The sequence below is a fragment of the Nematolebias whitei genome, chromosome 16 (genome assembly GCF_014905685.2).
Source record: "Nematolebias whitei isolate Nwh7 chromosome 16, NemWhi1, whole genome shotgun sequence".
NCBI lineage: Eukaryota > Metazoa > Chordata > Actinopteri > Cyprinodontiformes > Rivulidae > Nematolebias > Nematolebias whitei.
The window spans coordinates 25,478,404-25,497,643 of NC_056513.1; the positions used below are offsets into that span (position 1 = coordinate 25,478,404).

Here is a 19,240-nt window from a genome sequence, read left to right on the forward strand (position 1 = left end):
ATATAAATTGGCTTTTATGAAACATATTTGTTTATTTATTCATTTAATTTTAGGGTCCTGACAAGAAGTTCTCAGGACATCATGATGGGAACTACCAAAGCAACACAAATTTTAACCATGAAAGATGGAGGACTTTTATGTATTAGAACCAAAAACCCAGAAACAACTCTTTCTCCTGTTTTGTTTGTAAATTGTTACCAAAAGAGGCTTCAAAGTTGCTGTTTGCTGTAGCCAAAAAAAGATGGCCATCTCTTGTGTTTACGTTCCACGAGCAGCTGGGAGCCCCGATGAGTCATCGAGGCGAGGATGTTCCTGACCAAAAATGGCTGCAAGAGGACACGTCTGTTGTGTTGGAATCAAGCTGCTAAGTTCACTGCTGGAGAAATGCCCTTCAAATGTGATACAGACACTTTATAAACTCAAAACTTTGAAATTCGTTTTACTATTTCTTTTTATTACACATCAGATATCATGTGTTCTCACTGGGCCTCTGTCCTCTTTGATTTCTTGCCCGTCTCTCTCATCACTGCTGTCATACCCTGAGTGTCTGCTAACACAACAGGTGGGACGTTACTGCCTGCAGTGCGATCTGCTTTGATTTAGTTCCTGAGGTCTTTCCCTAAATATAGATGAACACTGAGCCCAACTGGGACGGACTACTGACGTTTTCTCATTTTGGCTCTTCTGTTATCAGGGATTCAACTAAACAAGTTGATCTAAACACTGGAGGGGACACAGCGGGACAAATTCAGAAGTTTGCTTTTGCAAGTTGTTGGGGGTAAAAAGCAGCAGGAGGTGAAAGATGTCACCATGAAGAGCGACTTAAAGTTATAATAAAATTCATAATCTTATTGAGTTTATTTGATAATTTTCCCCTTTTCATTCTTTATATAACCACGTTTTCTTTTCCTTACTCAGCAAAGTGGTAGTTCAAATCTTTTTAAGTAGGGTTTTGTGGAAAGGGTATGAACAATTATTATCTTACCCGTTGTAGATAGCTTTTTGAATGACCTCAGTTTTAGGAAATTGTAAATTTAATGTCGCCCTGATCGAAGAATGAACAGCTAATCTGAGCAGAACAAAGACCACATGGAATTGCTGCCATCTTAAAACAACTCTACTCTCAAAAAGTTCATGCGAAGTCGATTTTATAAAACTTTAAACCACCATCAGTTTCATGTTATATAACTATACTAGCATAAAAGATGATATTTCTACTTGAAGTGCCCCAGACAGAAGGAGGTGAAATTTATGTCCGGTCTCACCACAACTCACTTTGACTCTGCTTGACCTCGATGTATGTGAATTTGCCAAAATGTACCCTTGCCAGACACATCTTTGAGCAAATAAGTGAAATAAAGTCACAAACCACTTGCTATGCTCTGCCATGGTTTGTAAAAATGCCGTGGTAGAGTCCATGCCACCTCCCCTCCACTGATAGGAGCTCATAAATCAAGTCCCTTTGGTCTAGCTTTCTCTGAATGCTCTCATCAACCAACAAGCACAGAAATGTCTACACCTCCTCATAGTACCAAAGTGGTGGTTTATCGGCTTTTTAGTGAACATATTATATATTTGTTTTTAAAAAAGAAAAACTAAAATTAAGGCTGTGGTTGCAAAGATTAAAAAAAAAAATGGTTGGTTGGATTCTTGTAAAGGAGATGCTTCATCAAAGGCCAGTTAAAGGCCTATAGCATATAAAGAGTATTGGTCCAAGCACTGAACCCTGAGGAACTCCATGACTAACTTTGGTATATGAAAAATATCCATTATTTATACTTACAAACTATACTCTATCAGATAAATATGATTTAAACCATTTTAGAGCTGTTCCTGTAATCCCAATATCACATTCAAGTCTCTTTAGAAGAATATTGTGATCAACTGTATCAAATGAAGCACTGAGGTCTAACAGGACCAGTGTAGGCACAAGTCCATTATCAGAGGCCTAGGAGATCATTAATGACGTTCACTATGCTGTTTCTGTGCTATGATGAGCTCTAAACAGGCCTCTCTTGTAAATGAGTCCCTGAGGCTCAATGAGATTAACCTGTCTAAATCTAAAAAAAAAGTTGAATGGTGACAAATCTTCAGTTCGACTTGCGTCACTCGATACCTCAGTTGAGTATGAGAACGTTTTAAGAACAGAGGTGAAATGGGTGGGCCCACCAATGGAAAGACAAACTGTTGACCCCTGGTACAATACAGAGTAAAGTTCTGAGCAAGGCTCATGTTTAACTTTTACTTTCTAATGCTCAAAACCAGGGCTTAATCTGAGCCGGATCCTGCCGGAACAGGATCTGGGAACGCTCTTATTTTGACAGGGTGCGTTCCAGTAACTGTTTGCTTGGGTCAAGTAACTCTCAGGCTTACCACTAATAAAGTTATGAACAAATATGACTGCCTTGAATGAATAAACTTATATTGGAGGTGTAAACTGAAAATTATTACATAAACACTCATTTTAAACACAAAAGCCACTTACGAGCTCCCTCTTCAGTTTCATTTCCAAATTTACTCGTGAAAAAAATCTCTGCCCCTAAAAAAGTGGTGGGGGTGAGTGCCGAGCTAAGCAGGCAGTCATACGCAGGCTCCTCGAGGTTTCACATGGAGTCGGACAACAAAGAGCAGGGACAGTGTCGGGTTTGGAACCGTCAAGTAAGGGGTGGGGGGGTAGGATGCTTGACAGAAGCAGAGTGTGTACAAATGTAGGTAAACATAGATGTTTAACAACCCGTTAAAATACACCAAAATGTAGAAAATCGCATCAACTTTATTCAAAATTTCTAGGGGAGGAGCCCCCAGAGCCTCCCGCCCCCAAGCCCGCCCCTATTTGCGTTCTGGCATTGATTGGTTTACAAATTAAGCCCTGCTCAAAACAAACTTTTAAGTGCAAAAACTCAAATATGGACTGCGAGATGTTCCTTCAGTTTACGTTAGCAGTTCCTTTGTGATTCTGATGTTGGGTTATATTTTGTATCAACAGGAAATGCCACATTAGTTCCAGGAAATGATAATTTCCATGACATATGTCGATAAAAATAACTTGCAGTGCGTCTCTATTTGTTTAATTTAATGTGATAACTGGTCCAAAAACCTTTTTTTTAATACTGTATTGTTATAAAAATGTTTTTCAGCTTTGGTGTAGCAGTTCAAGAAGATGAGTTGAGCCAACACTACTTTTTCTTTCCCCTGAACAATGGAGTGGGAAAACTAACACACCAGTACACCGTCTCATCATTCCAGTCCATCAGATGTATTCTTCTCTGTGTTGACTCAGGCGTCGGCATGAACGTCCTGCAGAATGCCATCAGTCTTCCTTTCTCTCCGTTTGGTCAGATGTCATGATGTTTTTCAGGTTTCAGAGAGAAATCACACTGAGGGTTCTGCATTACAGTGTGTATTTAAAAAATAATTTAAAAAAGAGTTTCCATGTTCTTGAGCTCCTCCACGCAGAAACGTGCATGAGTGTGTGTGCACGTGCCAAGAGTACAATGTAAGCTGCTATTTGTATCTAAGCCCCATGTATTTACTGCAGCACAGGTGTGAGCTCCACACCACACCAGACAACGTTGACTGTGAAACAAACTGATCCCTCTGGAATGGAGCCCCAGAGAAAAAACACTCGTGTGAATATATATTTTGTATATATATTTTTTATAGACAGAAAACCCCAAATTAGAGATAACATAAAAGGAATCATGAAACATTGAAAACATTTGTTGTAGCGGTCTGAAATCAATTTTTACCACTTGTTTTGGGTCTTACAGGAGAAACATCACTCACCCTGGAGATGGTCAGGGGCTGGTTGAAGTCCTTTCCTCCTGTCAGGCGGAAACCCCAGGGGGGCGGTCCATCCAGCACAACATTCACTGGCATGATCCCTTATCTATATATATATTATTTTTAGATCTCCCAGTTGTTGTCGAAGAGGCGTACAGTAAAGTGCACACTGCCGGGATCACAGTTAAAGTGCAGAGAAGATGAAAAGTGATGAAGATTTTGAACCCTTGAAAAAAATAAAAGGGGGTGGTGAGGGGGGGGGGGGGGGGCAGAGGGAGGGGAATGGAAAAAGCCTACCCCATGAGTGAGGTAACTGGTCAGATTTTGGGAGTGGATCATCATTCTTTATTAGTACTTCATCAGACATGTTCGTGATTTCTTCTCATCCCTTTACTGTTCTCTCCAAACAGAAGCCAGCCTCTTCCATGAGCCTCAGTTTTCACTTCTGTTAGCCTCACACTGGACTGGGACTTTGAATGCCTACTGGGACACTCATAAACAGACAGAAGATGTAGAACAGTCTCTGTCCAGAGGCCAGCCAGCACCAGCGCTTCTCATCTCTGGACTCTCGGGGTCTTGCTGCTCTTCTCCTTATTTGGTCTGAAGGCAAAGCTCCTCTCTGAGGCCCGGAGATCCTCGCAGGCACATTCCAGCCTCTATTGAACTGGATCGAACCCAGTCTTCTTACCCATTGTGTTTGATGACAAAACAGTTCCAACTGAACTTGAACCTTTGGATCAATTTTTTCTTACTTCTTCAAAAGTTTGTTGCAGTTATTGCTGTCCTGAATGAAACGTCACTCACAGACTCCAAAAACAAAATGATCCATGACAGAACCATAACTCTGCACACTACATGTAGCTATGACTGCATATTTCAAATACTTACACAGTATGTACTAATAACGGGGTGGCACGGTGGATCAGTTGGTAGAGCTGTTGCCTCTCAGCGAGAAGGTCACCAGTTCAAATCCTGGCCCGGGACCTTTCTGGGTGGAGTTTGCATGTTCTCTCCGTGCATGCCTGTTTTCTCCGGGTACTCCGGTTTCCTCCCACAGACCAAAAACATGCATGTTAGGCTGATTGGCAACTCTAACGTGTCCCTAGTTGTGAGTGAATGGTTGTCTCCATGTATTCTTATTAGTTTATTTAGTTCACTGTCCATTCCACCTCTTAGTGTTCATAATTACAGCTCGTCTGTTTAAAAAAAACAAAAAAACGTTTTGTTACATTCAGAAACACTTCAAAAAATAAAGGCATTTTGAAGTGGGGTTTTGTCTAGTATTTATAAACAAAACTCAACATATTTTAGACTTTTTTTTTAAGAGTATAAATGTGATTTGATTGATGAGATAGTTTCTAGTCCAAACATGACTAAGCCCACAGTGGATCGCTGCTTTATAAATCTAGTCCAGTATGCAAAATTTCAAACCAGTTCTAACAAAAGTTATTTAACAGATGTTTTTGTTGCTACAAACTTTACTTTACACTAGTACTATACCAACATTTTTAATTAAGCTTTGACTGCTTACTTATTAACGGTCAGTGGACGCACGCAGCTGAGGGGGCAGAAAATAGAAGATGATGCGTTTGTCCTTTCATGGCCGCCAAAGCGCATTAACTGCTTCTGCCTGCATTCTGCATTATTCAGACATGGACCCTGCTCTGACATGTTGGATATTTTGTGGATCTCACCTGTTTGGGTTGTCGACCGCGAGCGTCCGCTGAGTGCAGCAGCTGAATGAACGTCCATCTGGGCTGAAGGATTGCTGGCAGTAGTCCATCTGAAGCTTAACTGAACTTTTCACCTCTTTCAAGGCCAGTCAGCGCGCGCTCAAATGGCTGCGTGCTGCTGGTGATTGTATGGCAAGCCATTTTTCCATATAACTGGATCTTCAGCTTCACGCTTCTGCTGACACTTAGCCAGACACCGATCCGGCCTGCAAATTAAATTATTATGGCCTGGCTCTAATCCGGGTTGGACGGGGCTGGGCTCAGGGTTTGGGTTAGAAATTACAGCTCTAGTGCAAATGGCAGCAGCAGCTAGCTGTAACACCATGGCAGCCTGGGGGCATTAATCACATTAAAGATTTGGAGATGACAGTTTTAAGACGACAACAGCCCACTTTAGTTTTGGCTGAGTTCAGACTGGTTAGTTCTGTTACTGAAACGGTGCATTTCATTTGTATACAAAAGTTGCTGTTTCCAAGTTATAATGAAAAATAAAATGAAATGAAGAGTTTTACCACTTCCAGCCTAAAAATCCAAAATGGTCATTTTGTGCATAAAAATGTAGTGACAGATGCAAAAAAAAAAAATGCTTTAACTGTGCTTCGTTTGATTTATAGATCAATAAATCAGTCGTCCATGTAGCTAATCCTCAAGTACTCCTAGTAGACATGTTGCTGTAGGCGAGACAAACCCTGCACTGGGCTTAGTTTTTGAGTTTGTGGCAACTCACTGGGCAAGCAAACATCATATAATTTAGGTGCAAGATGGAGTTGGGCATCTAGGATTGCAAAGTTCCCACACAAACATCAGCTCCTTCGTTAGCAGTTAAGTGAATAGTTAGCAGCATGCCAAATGCACATAACTTACATAGCTATACATAACCTGGAAAAAAATTACAAGTTATATTCAAGTGAATAATCTGTTTGTTTTATCATTTATATACTTTGAATAAGTGCTTTTTGTCGTGTATGAGAGGGCATTAATCTCAATCACTGTGGGTTTATTAAGTTTTTGGCCTAAAATGATCTGTTAGGCTAACTTCAAGCCCAAATCTGTGAAAAGTTTCCAATAAAACGTAAACCTTATTTAAAATAAAGTGAAAGTAAGAGTAAATTAATTTGGAGAAAACAAAACGAAATTTTAAAAATTGGACCTTGTTGCAGTTTTCATTAAAATGGTCTCAAACATTCATTTTCCCGGGCCCACACACGCAGATCAGACATGACACTCTTCAGGCGATTAATATTTCACGTAGAAAAGTCGTCTAATACTACAGTACGTGAGGTACACCTGGACAATGCTGAAGTTATTTCATCAGTGGTAGTGCTGTTAACATTATTTAGGTTACAAGCATTGCATTGTGGTAATTTTTGTTTTTACAGACCCAAAATTGCTTCCTGTGGTGTTTTCATATATCTGTTGGAAATTAAACAACAAGTCACGTTTGCTATTCTAGAAGAACAGACCATGGTGGGCACAGTTCCGCTAATTTGCTAACAGTTTTTTGTTTAGCGGATTAGCTTTTTGTTAAATTCAGAATCCATTAACATAAGTAGCTTCCACGAAATTAGGTTTTGCTTATTTTAAGTCCACTGGAAAAATTCACAAGCTAGTTCCTATCTGGTGTGGGCGTGTCTCTAAGAGTGTTAGGCATGCTATTGGCAGACTACGTGTACATGTGACAAGATGTGATTGGTTGACACAGCTTCAGTTGGAAGGAGACGAAGATGTTGATTTTAAATTATAGGCAGAAACATGGGTTTGCTATGGGGTCTCCAGTTTCTCCTATTGTTGCCAACCTGTACATGGAGGAGGTAGAAAAGAGAGCCTTGACGTCCTTTTCAGGGACACCACCAAGTCATTGGTTCAGGTATGTTGACGACACCTGGGTTAAAATCCAATCTCAGGAAGTCCAACATTTTACTGACCACATCAACTCTGTGGATAAATACATCAAGTTCACACGAGAAGATGTAAAAAATGGCAGGTTGGATTTCTTGGACTGTGAGGTCTCAGTCTCTGATAGAGGACATTTGCAAACCGAGGTGTACCGCAAACCCACCCACACAGACCAGTATTTGCAGTTTGACTCCCATCACCCTTTGGAGCACAAGCTAGGAGTCATCAGGACTCTGTATCACAGAGCAGACAGCGTCCCCACTAGCTCAGGAGCCAGGCAGAAGGAGAAATCCCACACAAAACAGGCTCTAGAGCAATGTGGATATCCTAACTGGGCCTTCCTGAAAGCAGAGAAGAAACCCAAACAGGACTCCAGTCAGCCATCAGGTGAAAAGGAGGAACCCAGATCCAGACCAGTGGTCATTCCGTATGTTGAGGGAGTATCAGAGAAACTGAGACATTTATTTTCTAAACACAATGTCCCAGTGACTTTTAAACCCCAAAATACATTACAGCAGGTGTGCCCAACCAGTCGCTCGCGGGCGACTGGGCGAAGCCTTGACTTGTATTCTCACAGACATAGTCTCGCGAGTTTTGGGTGCGGTGACACAGCGCTCTCACGAGACTTTAGGCTCAGTAGTGGAGTAATGTCGGTGCGCAGAAAACATGGATGGAAAACTAGCGAACAAGCAAACGAAAACTTATTATTTTCACACAGAGTGGGAGGAGGAGTATTTTTTTGTTTATTCTAATTCGAAGTCCATTTGCCTCATCTGTAATTCGAGCGTTGCCTTACCCAAAAAGTGTAACTTGGAGCGGCATTTCAAGACGATGCACAAACGGTTTGAGACAGATTTCCCTCTTAAAAGTTCTTTACGGACTCAGAAAGTGCGGGAGCTAAAAAACAAGCTTGCAGCCCAGCAATCAGTCTTCACTCGGCCCAGCACAAAAGGTAAAGCTGCTACGATAGCTTCCTACCGTGTTAGCCGCATCCTGGCTCAACATAAGAAGTCTTTCAGCGATGGACAAGTTATGAAAGAAGCGTTTATTGAGGCTGCAGATGCGCTTTTTCATGATTTTAAAAATAAAAGTGAGATCGTAGCTGCTATTAAAGACGTGCAGTTGTCCAGACAAACAGTGACACGGCGATGTGAGGGAATGGCTGTGGATGTGGAGGAGCAGCTAAAAAAGGATGTGGAACAACGTGAGTGTTTCTCTTCGGTTTGATGAGTCGACAGACATGGTGGATGTAGCCCAGCTGTGTGTTTTTATCAGAATGGCCTTTGCAGACATGAGTGCAAAAGAGGAGCTGCTCACCATCTTGCCTTTGAAGGGACACACAAGAGGAGAAGATATTTTTAATGTGTTTATGGAGTTTGTTAATAAAAGCAACTTGCCCCTCTTTAAACTAATTTCTATAACAACTGATGGCGCTCCAGCAATGACTGGTCACACCAGTGGATTTGTTGCACTCTGCAAGCAGAATGATGCTTTCCCAGACATTTTGCACTATCACTGCATCATCCACCAACAGGCCCTGTGTGGGAAGATTTTAAACATGAAGGAAGTGATGGATGTTGCCATGAAAACTGTGTGCTCTATAAGGGCCAGGAGTCTGCAGAGGAGGTTGTTCCGGGCTCACTTGGAGGAGGCAGGAGCAGACCACACAGACCTGCTGCTGCACATGGACGTCAGGTGGCTAAGCAGAGGTACATTTCTGGACAGATTCAGTGAGCTGTTGCCTGAGATCAGGGATTTTCTGAAGCTGTCAGATCATGGTGAACATTCAAAACTAGAGGACACCCAGTGGCTTTTGGATTTAGCCTTCCTCACAGATCTCACCAGCCTGCTCAATGAACTGAATTTGGAGCTTCAGGGAAAGGACAAAAACATAATCCACATGATCAGTTCTGTGAGCACCTTCAAAAGCAGGCTGCAACTGCTCACAAGTCGGCTGCAACGCAGGGACCTGCGAAACTTCCCACACATGGAGGCAGAGCTACAGCGCCAAGGGAAAGAGGTCCCACAACTGGACAGTGCACACTATTCTAAGCAGGTTCAGAGCATCTCAGCAGAATTTGAGAGACGATTTACTGACTTTTCCTCCATCGAGCCTGTTACCAGCTACATGTGTTATCCTTTTGGAAATGTTGATGTGGATGACATTGTGTCCAAATTGGTGTCCGTGTTTCAGCTGGACAGCTCTGGTGTTGAAAATGAGGTGTTGAGTCTGCAAAATGACATTGGGATCAAATCCAGAGCATCACCTGGCGTGGATGGAGAGTTCTGGAGTCTGCTGTCAGAAGAAAAGTATCCTAACATCCGAAGATGTGCTTTGAACTTAACAGCACTTTTTGGATCTACCTACCTGTGTGAGTCTGCTTTTTCACACATGAAAATCATCAAGTCCAAAAACAGATCCACAATGAATGATGATCATCTGGAGACCTGCCTGCGCCTCGCAACCACCTCATACTGCCCATCTTATGAGACCCTGGCCTCCTCCTCTCAGTGTCAGAAGTCCCACTAAGGTAGAGACACATTTATTTTATACAGCTTGCATAAAAAGTTGTCTCCTATAGACACATCACGTTCTGTTTTATTTACTTTAAAGAAGTGATGAGTAGGGATTGATGAAAAATTATGTTTGTTGATAATGAGACTGGACGAGTAGCTCTCGGCAAATTGCCGACTTCAAAAGTAGCTCTTGGTTCAAAAAAGGTTGGGCACCCCTGCTCTAGAGCAATGTGGATATCCTAACTGGGCCTTCCTGAAAGCAGAGAAGAAACCCAAACAGGACTCCAGTCAGCCAACAGGTGAAAAGGAGGAACCCAGACCCAGACCAGTGGTCATTCCGTATGCTGAGGGAGCATCAGAGAAACTGAGATGTTTATTTTCTAAACATAATGTCCCAGTGGCTTTTAAACCCCAAAATACATTACGGCAAAGGATGGCCCAGCACAGAAGATCAACATCATCAGGCCAGGACTCTGCGGTCTACACTCATTTCCAGGCCAGCGGTCACTCTTTCAGGGATGAAGATGTTCACATCCTGGATAGAGAAGAACGATGGTTTGAGAGGAGTAAAGGAGGCCATCTTTGTGAAAAGAAATCGTCCATCATTAAACAGGGGTGGAGGCCTCGGGGTTCAACTGTCCCCCTCTTACAATGCTGTGATTGCTAGTATCACTCAGCCCTCTGTGAGTAGTAAACAGCCATCAGTGTGCTAATGATCCATTGTTAGGCTGATGGTCCTTCTTGATCGTGTGATCAGCTGGTTTTGGTTGTCAGCAGCAAAACTGGTTGATCCACTCTGAGAAGGTGCTATTTATAAGACTGAGCTGAATACAGCACCTCAGACTGAGGAAGTCTTTCGGATGAAAGACGAAACGTTTTTTTGGGGGGGGCTTTGTTTTGTTTTTTTGAATGTCCAGAGAGATTTAACTTTTTTTTTTTAGATTTTTCTACCTGGATTATTGAGCATGCATCAGGACAATTAAAAACTATTTATTTATTTAAACTGAGGCTGTTTAAAAAGTCATCTACAGGTAAACTGCAAACTTTTGGTAGAACCCAACTTCATATGATCAAGTTTAATAAATCATATAATTTGAATTCTGCTTATTGTCTGCACCAGTTGCTCTGTGTTTGGGTCCTACACTTGTCCATAACACCAGGACACTTGAGGGTTATGGTCCAATTGAAATATCCAGTTCAGAGCATTTAGATTTGAGGCATGACATCAGTAAGGAAGTGCCCTAAAGGTGAATGACAGTAGTAGTTGCTGGGGTCTGGCTGTAAAATGTTTTCAGTTTAAAGCTCTTCTCCTGATCGCAACTGATGAAAAAAAATATATATATATTTTTCCATTTCTTAACATGGTGATGAACATCGTTTAAAATACAAAGTTTATGATAAAATGGAAATCAGTCCTTAATAAAATAGTTTTTGTTCAATCAGCTTTCAATTATCACTCACAGGCTCAACTTTTAATATAATCATGTTTACGAAAAAACAACATGCATTATTTTTGTATTTGTGACTATAAATGGCTCAAACTTTGGCAAATCACTGTTGGACCATCTACAAGATCCTTTGGGTTTTTTGCTGAAGGGCTTCTGTTTATTGACTTGACCCAGCGCAACAAACACAGCTGCTCCAGAAATGCAAAACCAAAAGAAATAGTCAGCACTAAAGAAATGTATAAAACAAATAACTACTTCTGCCGTTAGTGGTTTGATAAATGCTTTTCTATAAATTCACCTCCTACTGGACACGCTGCCGCCTTTTACTGCTCGTAATCGTCACAACCCGTATAACAAAAAATACAAATGTGTTTCGAATGACATTCGCCCTTGAAGTCAGCATCTACAGATGACCTTAATATTATTTTAAAGTTTCATTTTCATTCACCGGTTTAGCTAAAAAAAAATATATAGATGTGTCATCTACCAGCTGGACTTTATTAGCAATACAGCTTCATAAAATCAACCAGAAATGCTGCAATATTTTAGAAATACTTTAGGTCCAGTAATAGTTAAACGGAATACCATTTACAATTTATATTATTACACATGGACCCATATTGAGTCAAATTATGTTTTCATTCCAAATCTGTATGCTCAAACCCAAAACCTATTAAGAGTTTGTTTTCTACCCACTATTGGACATTTACAGTGTTTTCTAGACAACATACGTTTAATTATATTTTTTGCATCTCAAAGGAGGCCGACATGTACATGGCTATTAAATAAATGAGTTGGATGTAAGGCAGCAAACTCCAGCTCGACTCAACCTACTGTAAATTCAGTTTAAATCCCTCGGTGACGTTTATAACAACATAGAAATTAATGTGATGTGACCCAGCTACAGTAAGGAAAGGAAATAAAGCTGCACAGATGAAGAAAATGTGAAGAAAGAGAAGAAATCAAATGTGATGGTGGGTGAGAAAAAAGCTGAGTTTATAAAGCAAGTGGATGCTTACAGCTCTCATACAAAAAAAAAAAAAGGCTTACAAAAACACCACAAATGTACACACAGCAGCGTGACGTGAAGGATGATGAATGGTAACATATCTTAAGGTGCTTTAACAACAGTTCTGTTGTCAGTGTCCATTCTCTATAAAAACGAGAAAAGAACAAAATAACATTTGTTTCAAATAAAACACACATGATGCACTACCTACTCATTCTGACAGCAGGCTCAAAAGGTGCAGTTACACAATATTTTGTTAAAAAATCTCTCTCGTCCTGTAATTGAAATAAAGTCAACACACAGTTGGACACCTGGCAGTTGTTTCCCATCAGCCAGCAGATTATTTCTCCGTTTTACAACCCAACTGTACGACGACTCCAAAACACTGAAAGAACAGTGCTTCAAATTCAGGGGCTCCCAACCCTGGTCCTTGAGGAACACCATTCTGCATGTTTTAGTTGTTCCTCTGCTCCGACACACCCGATTTCAATAAATGGGTGATTAACAGGCTTCTGCAGAACACGAGGAAGTAATTAAATCACTGAATCAGGTGTGATGGAGCAGGAAAACAACTAAAACATGCAGGATGGTGTTCCTCAGGGACCAGAGTTGGGAACCCCTGGGTTAGATGAAGATAAAAAAAACAACAACAAAAAAAACGTTAATGTAGTTTCATCATAATATAATAGTTTGATATACAGTTCATCGTCTAATAAATATAACACCTAAAAGGTAAGCATGGTTGCTGCATACACTTTCCAAACGTGACGATATCTCCTGAAGTCCCGCAGTCAGAGTAGCATGTAGTGTTAAATCTGAGGTGAAGTATAAAATAAATCATACATGAGTTTGCATTATTGGTAAAGTGCATCAATCTTAGGGCTGCACAATAACACCAAAAAAAATAAAAAAAATCATCATTATTGCATTATCAGTGTGCAATGACAAAAAAAAAACAAAAAAAAAACAAAGGGTTGTGATTATTCATGGGTTATTTCTAAATGACAGTGGCTCAAGGAGAGTGCTGTGAGGATCATGGTGACAGAATAAAAAGAAAGAGGAAAAAGTTTAACTGCTACGGATATTATCATCCCAACGTTTGATGATAACTTGGTGTTTTCTGGCATTGTGCAGCAATAATGTGAACATGATCAACCCAAATCAACAACTTGAAAATGTGTTTGTGGTTTTTAATTTTGTAAATTATCATCTAAATTAAACAACTGTTCAATTATGTTGCAAACCTAAATAACCAACGTAAACCCTAGGTTCTGGATAAGATAATACATGCTGTTTATTATACATGTAACTGTGTGAAGTGTCATGATAATCCAACGGGTCAAATGAAATTCCCATTATACAGCCGTAACACAATACTGTCTTTTAAACTCGACCCACTAAAGGACACTGGGTGGTCTTACAAATAACATTGAAATGGCCTGCAAGCTTAATCAGTTTAGAGTCTGATTTGAACAAAAGCAGGAAAAAAAACGTGATCTTTGTGACCTTACTGCCCTTAAACTGTGAAAATTGACATGGAAAGTATCACTACGGTCCTTCAATATCATTCCGTCATCGTCAAAGGGTAGATGTCACTGACTGGAGCACAAAGGTTATTCTCCAATAGAAAAATAAATGTAAAAAGACAAGATTAGAAAACAGTTTTATCTTATAGAAGTCTTCCGATAAAGTTGGCGAGTTAGAGCTAAGAAATCTGCCTGCGTGACACAAACAGGTCACACGTGTATGCAGATACTAAGTGTGCTGCAGCCTCAGGTCTCCGGTGATGCCCTGTGGGTGCTGTGCTGACGGCCGTGAAAGTGTCGCAGGAAGGGGGCGGGGCCACCGGGGCAGGGTGAAATCTGGAATCATCATTATAGCTGCTTCACGTAGTTTCCTGGGAAGGTTCCGAACAACTTGCTCCTTCGAGAGGTCCCTAAAAAAAAAAAAAAAAAAGACAGTCAGTGCTTACAACAATGGCTGACATTGAGCTGTAGGAGCAACAGACTGAAAATCTATAATTAGTTTCAATAATTATATTAAAGACAGTTTTGGACAAAGTCTAAGTGTTGATATAACATTCCCTTCCAAACGTAGAGTTTCAGAAAACTTTACAGAACTGCCAGTGACATTAAAAGTATTATTTTCTAGCTCTAATGAGAATACAAAACATTCAGCATCATCTATAAACAACAGGCCTTTAAGAGCTTTTGTTTGTGATCTTTGTGAAAGTGAACATAAGCTTTGGGAGGATGACAGCAGCTCAGTGACGCCTTGGTCTGGAGAAATGTGGACGATTGTTGATGGAGCAGTTACTCTGAAAGGTGCCACCAGGTGAGCAAATTGTGTCCACATTTAAAGCAACTCCAAACTCAGAAGTGGACACCACTGAGATCTCTCGTACGTAGACACAGGACTGGAAGCTGGAAGTTAGAGCTACAAAGGTCAGGTGTCCTCTAGTGGCTGGCTCAAGTGCAATTTATCAATTCTGCCCCGAAATGTATTGTCTGACTTAAAAATAGGACTGGGCAATAAATATATTGAGATTTTAAAAAACATTGGCACATTTTCATACTACGGTATTTATGAGACTATATCGTTTATTGGATTTACAGTACAGTACAGATTTGCAGCACGGTGGCGCAACTGGTAGAGCTGCTGCCTCTCAGCGAGCAGGTCCCTGGTTCAAATCCCGGTCCGGGGCCCTTTCTGGGTGGAGTTTGCATGTTCTCTCCGTGCATGTGTGGGTTTTCTCTGGGTATTCCCATTTCCTCTCACAGACCAAAAACATGCATGTTAGGCTGATTGGTAACTCTAGGTGTCCCTAGGTGTGAGTGAGAGTGAATGTGCGACCCCCGTGACCCAAAATGGAAGAAGCGGGTAAAAGATGATGGATGGATGAATTCACAGTAGTCCTTCGCTACTTCGCAGTTTGTTTAACGCGGAATCGCTCAGTCGTGGTTTTTCAAAGTAATATTGGACATGACACAATTGGTTGATTGGCGAATGAGACGCATGGTAAGTATGGTATTTTTATGAATGTTTACTACTACTTACTACTTGTACTACTTTTCCTACTTCACGGTTTTTCACTTATCGTGGCTCTTCAGGGTACAGATCCTGTACAATAAACGAAGGACTACTGTAGTCCGACGCGTGACAATTGTCCCTTTAAATCCGCCAGTTCACCTTTTTCTTCTCTCCATGTATTTGTGCTCAACATCTCTCAATCCTGGCTGGCTCCACCTCTCCCCTCAGTGAACACAGCTCAAATCACCCCACCCTGACTGCTTCACCTGGAAACTTGCAGGCAGCAACAGCCATGGATAAACACCACAGAATATATCAAAGAGGAGCTGGGCTCAACTATCTGGATTCAAAGTGTCAGATAAGCAGCAGAATAATGTATTCTGTAGAGCAGTGGTTCTCAAACTGGGGTCCCCAGAGACCCCGGGGGTCCGAGAGCCCGTGCTTGGGGCTTCGGCAAAAAAATAAATAAATAAATAAATAAATGTATTATGTATATATGTGTATATATATATATATATATATGTATATATTACAAGCACATAGATGTTTAACAACCTGTTAAAATACACGAAATGCAGGAAATCGCATCCACTTTGTTCAAAATTTTATGGGGAAGGACCCCCAGAACCCCCCCCCCCCACACACACACACACTATTTAAATTCCAGGATGGATCAGTTTACAAATTCAGTCCTGTTACTTGGTATAACTACTGCTGTTATGATGCTGTTCAGTTCCATGTAAAGAGTTTTCTGTAATAATTTGAAGATGTATTAATAATTTATTATGTGAAGAGGTAAAGTTTTAAAGTGATTTTTGATTCTGTTCATTTTTTCAAAACTGTAACTTTTGGAAGTTGAAATTAAACATTTTGTTAATTAAGAGTGCGTTGAATGAAAAATACCTAATGTTTAAAAGTATTAAAATTGTATTTATACTATTAAAGAACAGGTCTTAAGTATTTATGTTACACAAATATTTCCATTGTATTAAAGAGACAAATTGAAGAAAATTATTTAATTAACATGAGGGTTATGAGGGGGTCCCTGAAACTTGTTTACCCCTGTAAGGGGTTCAAACCCACAATGTTTGAGAACCCCTGTTGTAAAGAATGCCAAAAACACGTGCAACAGGCAATAGTGTGTACTACTATTAAATACCATGTATTTTTCCACCATTCAACAGCACCATGAAGTTGCGTATGCAGCATGTGTGTGAGTGCACGCTGCAGCCAGGACTGTGAAGCATTTACAACCTCCTGACTCAGAACAAACTATGTTACAAAACTCATACGGTGCCGTGTCTGACACTGGCTGTTACGACTTCTGACAACGAGGCTAACGTCATCATTGGTGAGTGAATTTTAAATCAGCGGACTTGAAATGTAAGAAAATAAAATGCATAGTTTATCACCATTCAACTAAAAATATAGCAATATTGTTTTATGTCCACATTACCCTGCCCAGTTTAAATTACTTTACAGATACATTTTTTCCAGTGTAGATTTTTGTTGAGGGTGGCACGGTGGCACAGTGGTCAGCTGTGTCCTCTTACTGTGAGAAGATTGCAGGACAGCCTCCCGCTCTGAGTCATATTTGTATGTTCTCCTGGTGCACACATGAGTTGTGTCCAGGCGCTCTGGTTTCCTTCCAGTGACCAAACACTTGCATAAAAACTCAAAACGGAAGTAGACTATTTATTTTGTGGCTTTAGTTTTGGACTACGAAAGTTAATGAATTGAATGTGTTCTTTTATATTTACGTCACTGGTGGACACAACGTTGTGACTGACAGTTTAATGTTAAATGGTAAACATCTTGTCAGGTAGATAAAACTGTTAATGAAGTGAAAATATTTTGTGTAAGGTAAAAATCTGTGGCAGAACAATACTGACATCTTGTGGTTCGTGTGCGTGATCGGTTTTAGCAATTATTTTATTTTACTATTATTGTTGTAGGTCATAACCTTCTTATTCTTCCTGAGTGGCACAAGATGCATTTGTTTTAGTTCTTATTGCTTTCATTTTAATTCGACTATATTGTAAAGCACTTTGATCAGCTTTTGTTGTTTTTATGAGCTATAGAAATAAATTGACATTGACAATGTTCTGTGCATGAACATAAAAACATGAAGTTTATAGTAAATAAGTATTTTAAAAAGGATTACTGCATGCGTGCAAAATATCTGAGTGGATTGCAGAAAAGATCGAGCAAATTGGTCCAAACAGTATTTAGAAGCCGTCACAATTACATTTGTATTTGACAACCGAGACATTTAAACATCAGATATTAGCTGATGGGACCTGACTGTAGAGAAGGATTTGAATCAAACATTTACAGTGACAGGTGTTTTTGTGCACAATGTTGAACACGTGGATTTTTACCTTTTGAGGCAAGTTTTACTACAGGCACTAATGAATATATTTTAATCAATTAACAGGATTTTAGTAATACCACACTGAATCTCCTTATTTATTTACATCTTTTACTGTGCTATTTTTCAAAATGAAGCTAATGTTTTCTTTTAGCTTGAACAAGAAACATCACATTCTGCTTATTCTTAATGTAGAATTCAGATAAGAGCAGTTCCAAGGACATTACATCCTGACCAAACAGATGATAAAAGCAAGAGAAGTGACAAGAAGTTAAAAAAAGTTACATTTCACTACAGGCTGTATGTAATTTTGGACACGTATGGTAAACAGATTCAATTCTCACTATTAAATCCATTTAGTTTGATTAATTTGTTTATGTTCCTTTTCCCCTGTTAGGAGGCAAACTACTGTCCTCTCCTACTGTACTTAGCGAACTGTTCTACATGTCTTTGGATTAACAGGCTTTTTTTTTTCTGAACAAATAAAAACAAGAGAAAATCTTTCAGGAGTTCATGTATTTTCCAAACGTACCCACAAACCAGCCATCATCGCACTTCTCCATCACGTCGATGACGTCGCCCTCCTTCAGCTCCAACTCGTCCTCGTTTCGAGGTGTATAGTTGTACAGGGCCTGGAACCTGTGGAGGAATCACTCGTGTAAACTTCCCATGATGCACTGCACTTACACAATACACACCATCTTTTCTTTTGTCAACAATTGTCACAAATTTAACATTTATCCTTTCTTTAAACTTTAAGAAAATAAAACAACTTTCAATATGACAAACATTTACTGCTGTAGCTGCTTTTTTTAATAATGCTTACTTTGCACGCTTCAAGCAACAGCTCAGATCATTTGAAGAGCAGTTTTATAAAAACACAATGAACAAATATGATCATAGCTGCTTTAAAAAGCTCTAAACATTTGGAGAAACAAGGATTAAATCCAGCTAATAGTTTATAACAGCGAGGCCAAAACCAAAGTGAATCGCTACCATAAAATAAAAGAACCGTATTTCCTGCTGTAAAGGTCACACTGCCCTATAAGTGGCATCAGTCCAAATATGTCTAATAAAGTGGAAAAATCCATAAATAAGTCGCTTTGCCATTTACATCACATCTATTATGTGTCACTGCTGATGTGTCGTGTTTGTTATGCGTAACCGCTGACAACCTGGAAATGTGGACCGAACCCAGAAATGTGGACCGAACCCAGAAATGTGGGCCAAACCCAGAAATGTGGGCCGAACCCAGAAATGTGGGCCGAACCCAGAAATGTGGACCGAACCCAGAAATGTGGACCGAACCCAGAAATGTGGACCGAACCCAGAAATGTGGGCCGAACCCAGAAATGTGGACCGAACCCAGAAATGTGGGCCGAACCCAGAAATGTGGGCCGAACCCAGAAATGTGGGCCGAACCCAGAAATGTGGGCCGAACCCAGAAATGTGG

At 40.3% G+C, this 19,240-nt stretch overlaps 2 protein-coding genes across 2 annotated transcripts in view; both read right to left on the reverse strand.

Annotated features, from left to right (window-relative positions):
* LOC119423006 (PDZ and LIM domain protein 3) overlaps positions 1-3,989 on the reverse strand; it is a 21,402-nt gene extending 17,413 nt beyond the window's left edge. The window contains exon 1 of the mRNA XM_037690418.1: positions 3,787-3,989. Coding sequence (XP_037546346.1) covers positions 3,787-3,879 — 93 coding nt within the window. The 5' untranslated portion in view covers positions 3,880-3,989. The remainder of the gene's footprint in view (positions 1-3,786) is intronic.
* Positions 3,990-14,072: 10,083 nt separating this feature from the next.
* sorbs2a (sorbin and SH3 domain containing 2a) overlaps positions 14,073-19,240 on the reverse strand; it is a 112,301-nt gene continuing 107,133 nt past the window's right edge. Inside the window, exons 26-27 of the mRNA XM_037689834.1 lie at positions 18,320-18,426; positions 14,073-14,322 (exon numbers count right to left, since the gene is read on the reverse strand). Of these exons, the coding sequence (XP_037545762.1) occupies positions 14,261-14,322; positions 18,320-18,426 (169 nt within the window). The 3' untranslated portion in view covers positions 14,073-14,260. The remainder of the gene's footprint in view (positions 14,323-18,319; positions 18,427-19,240) is intronic.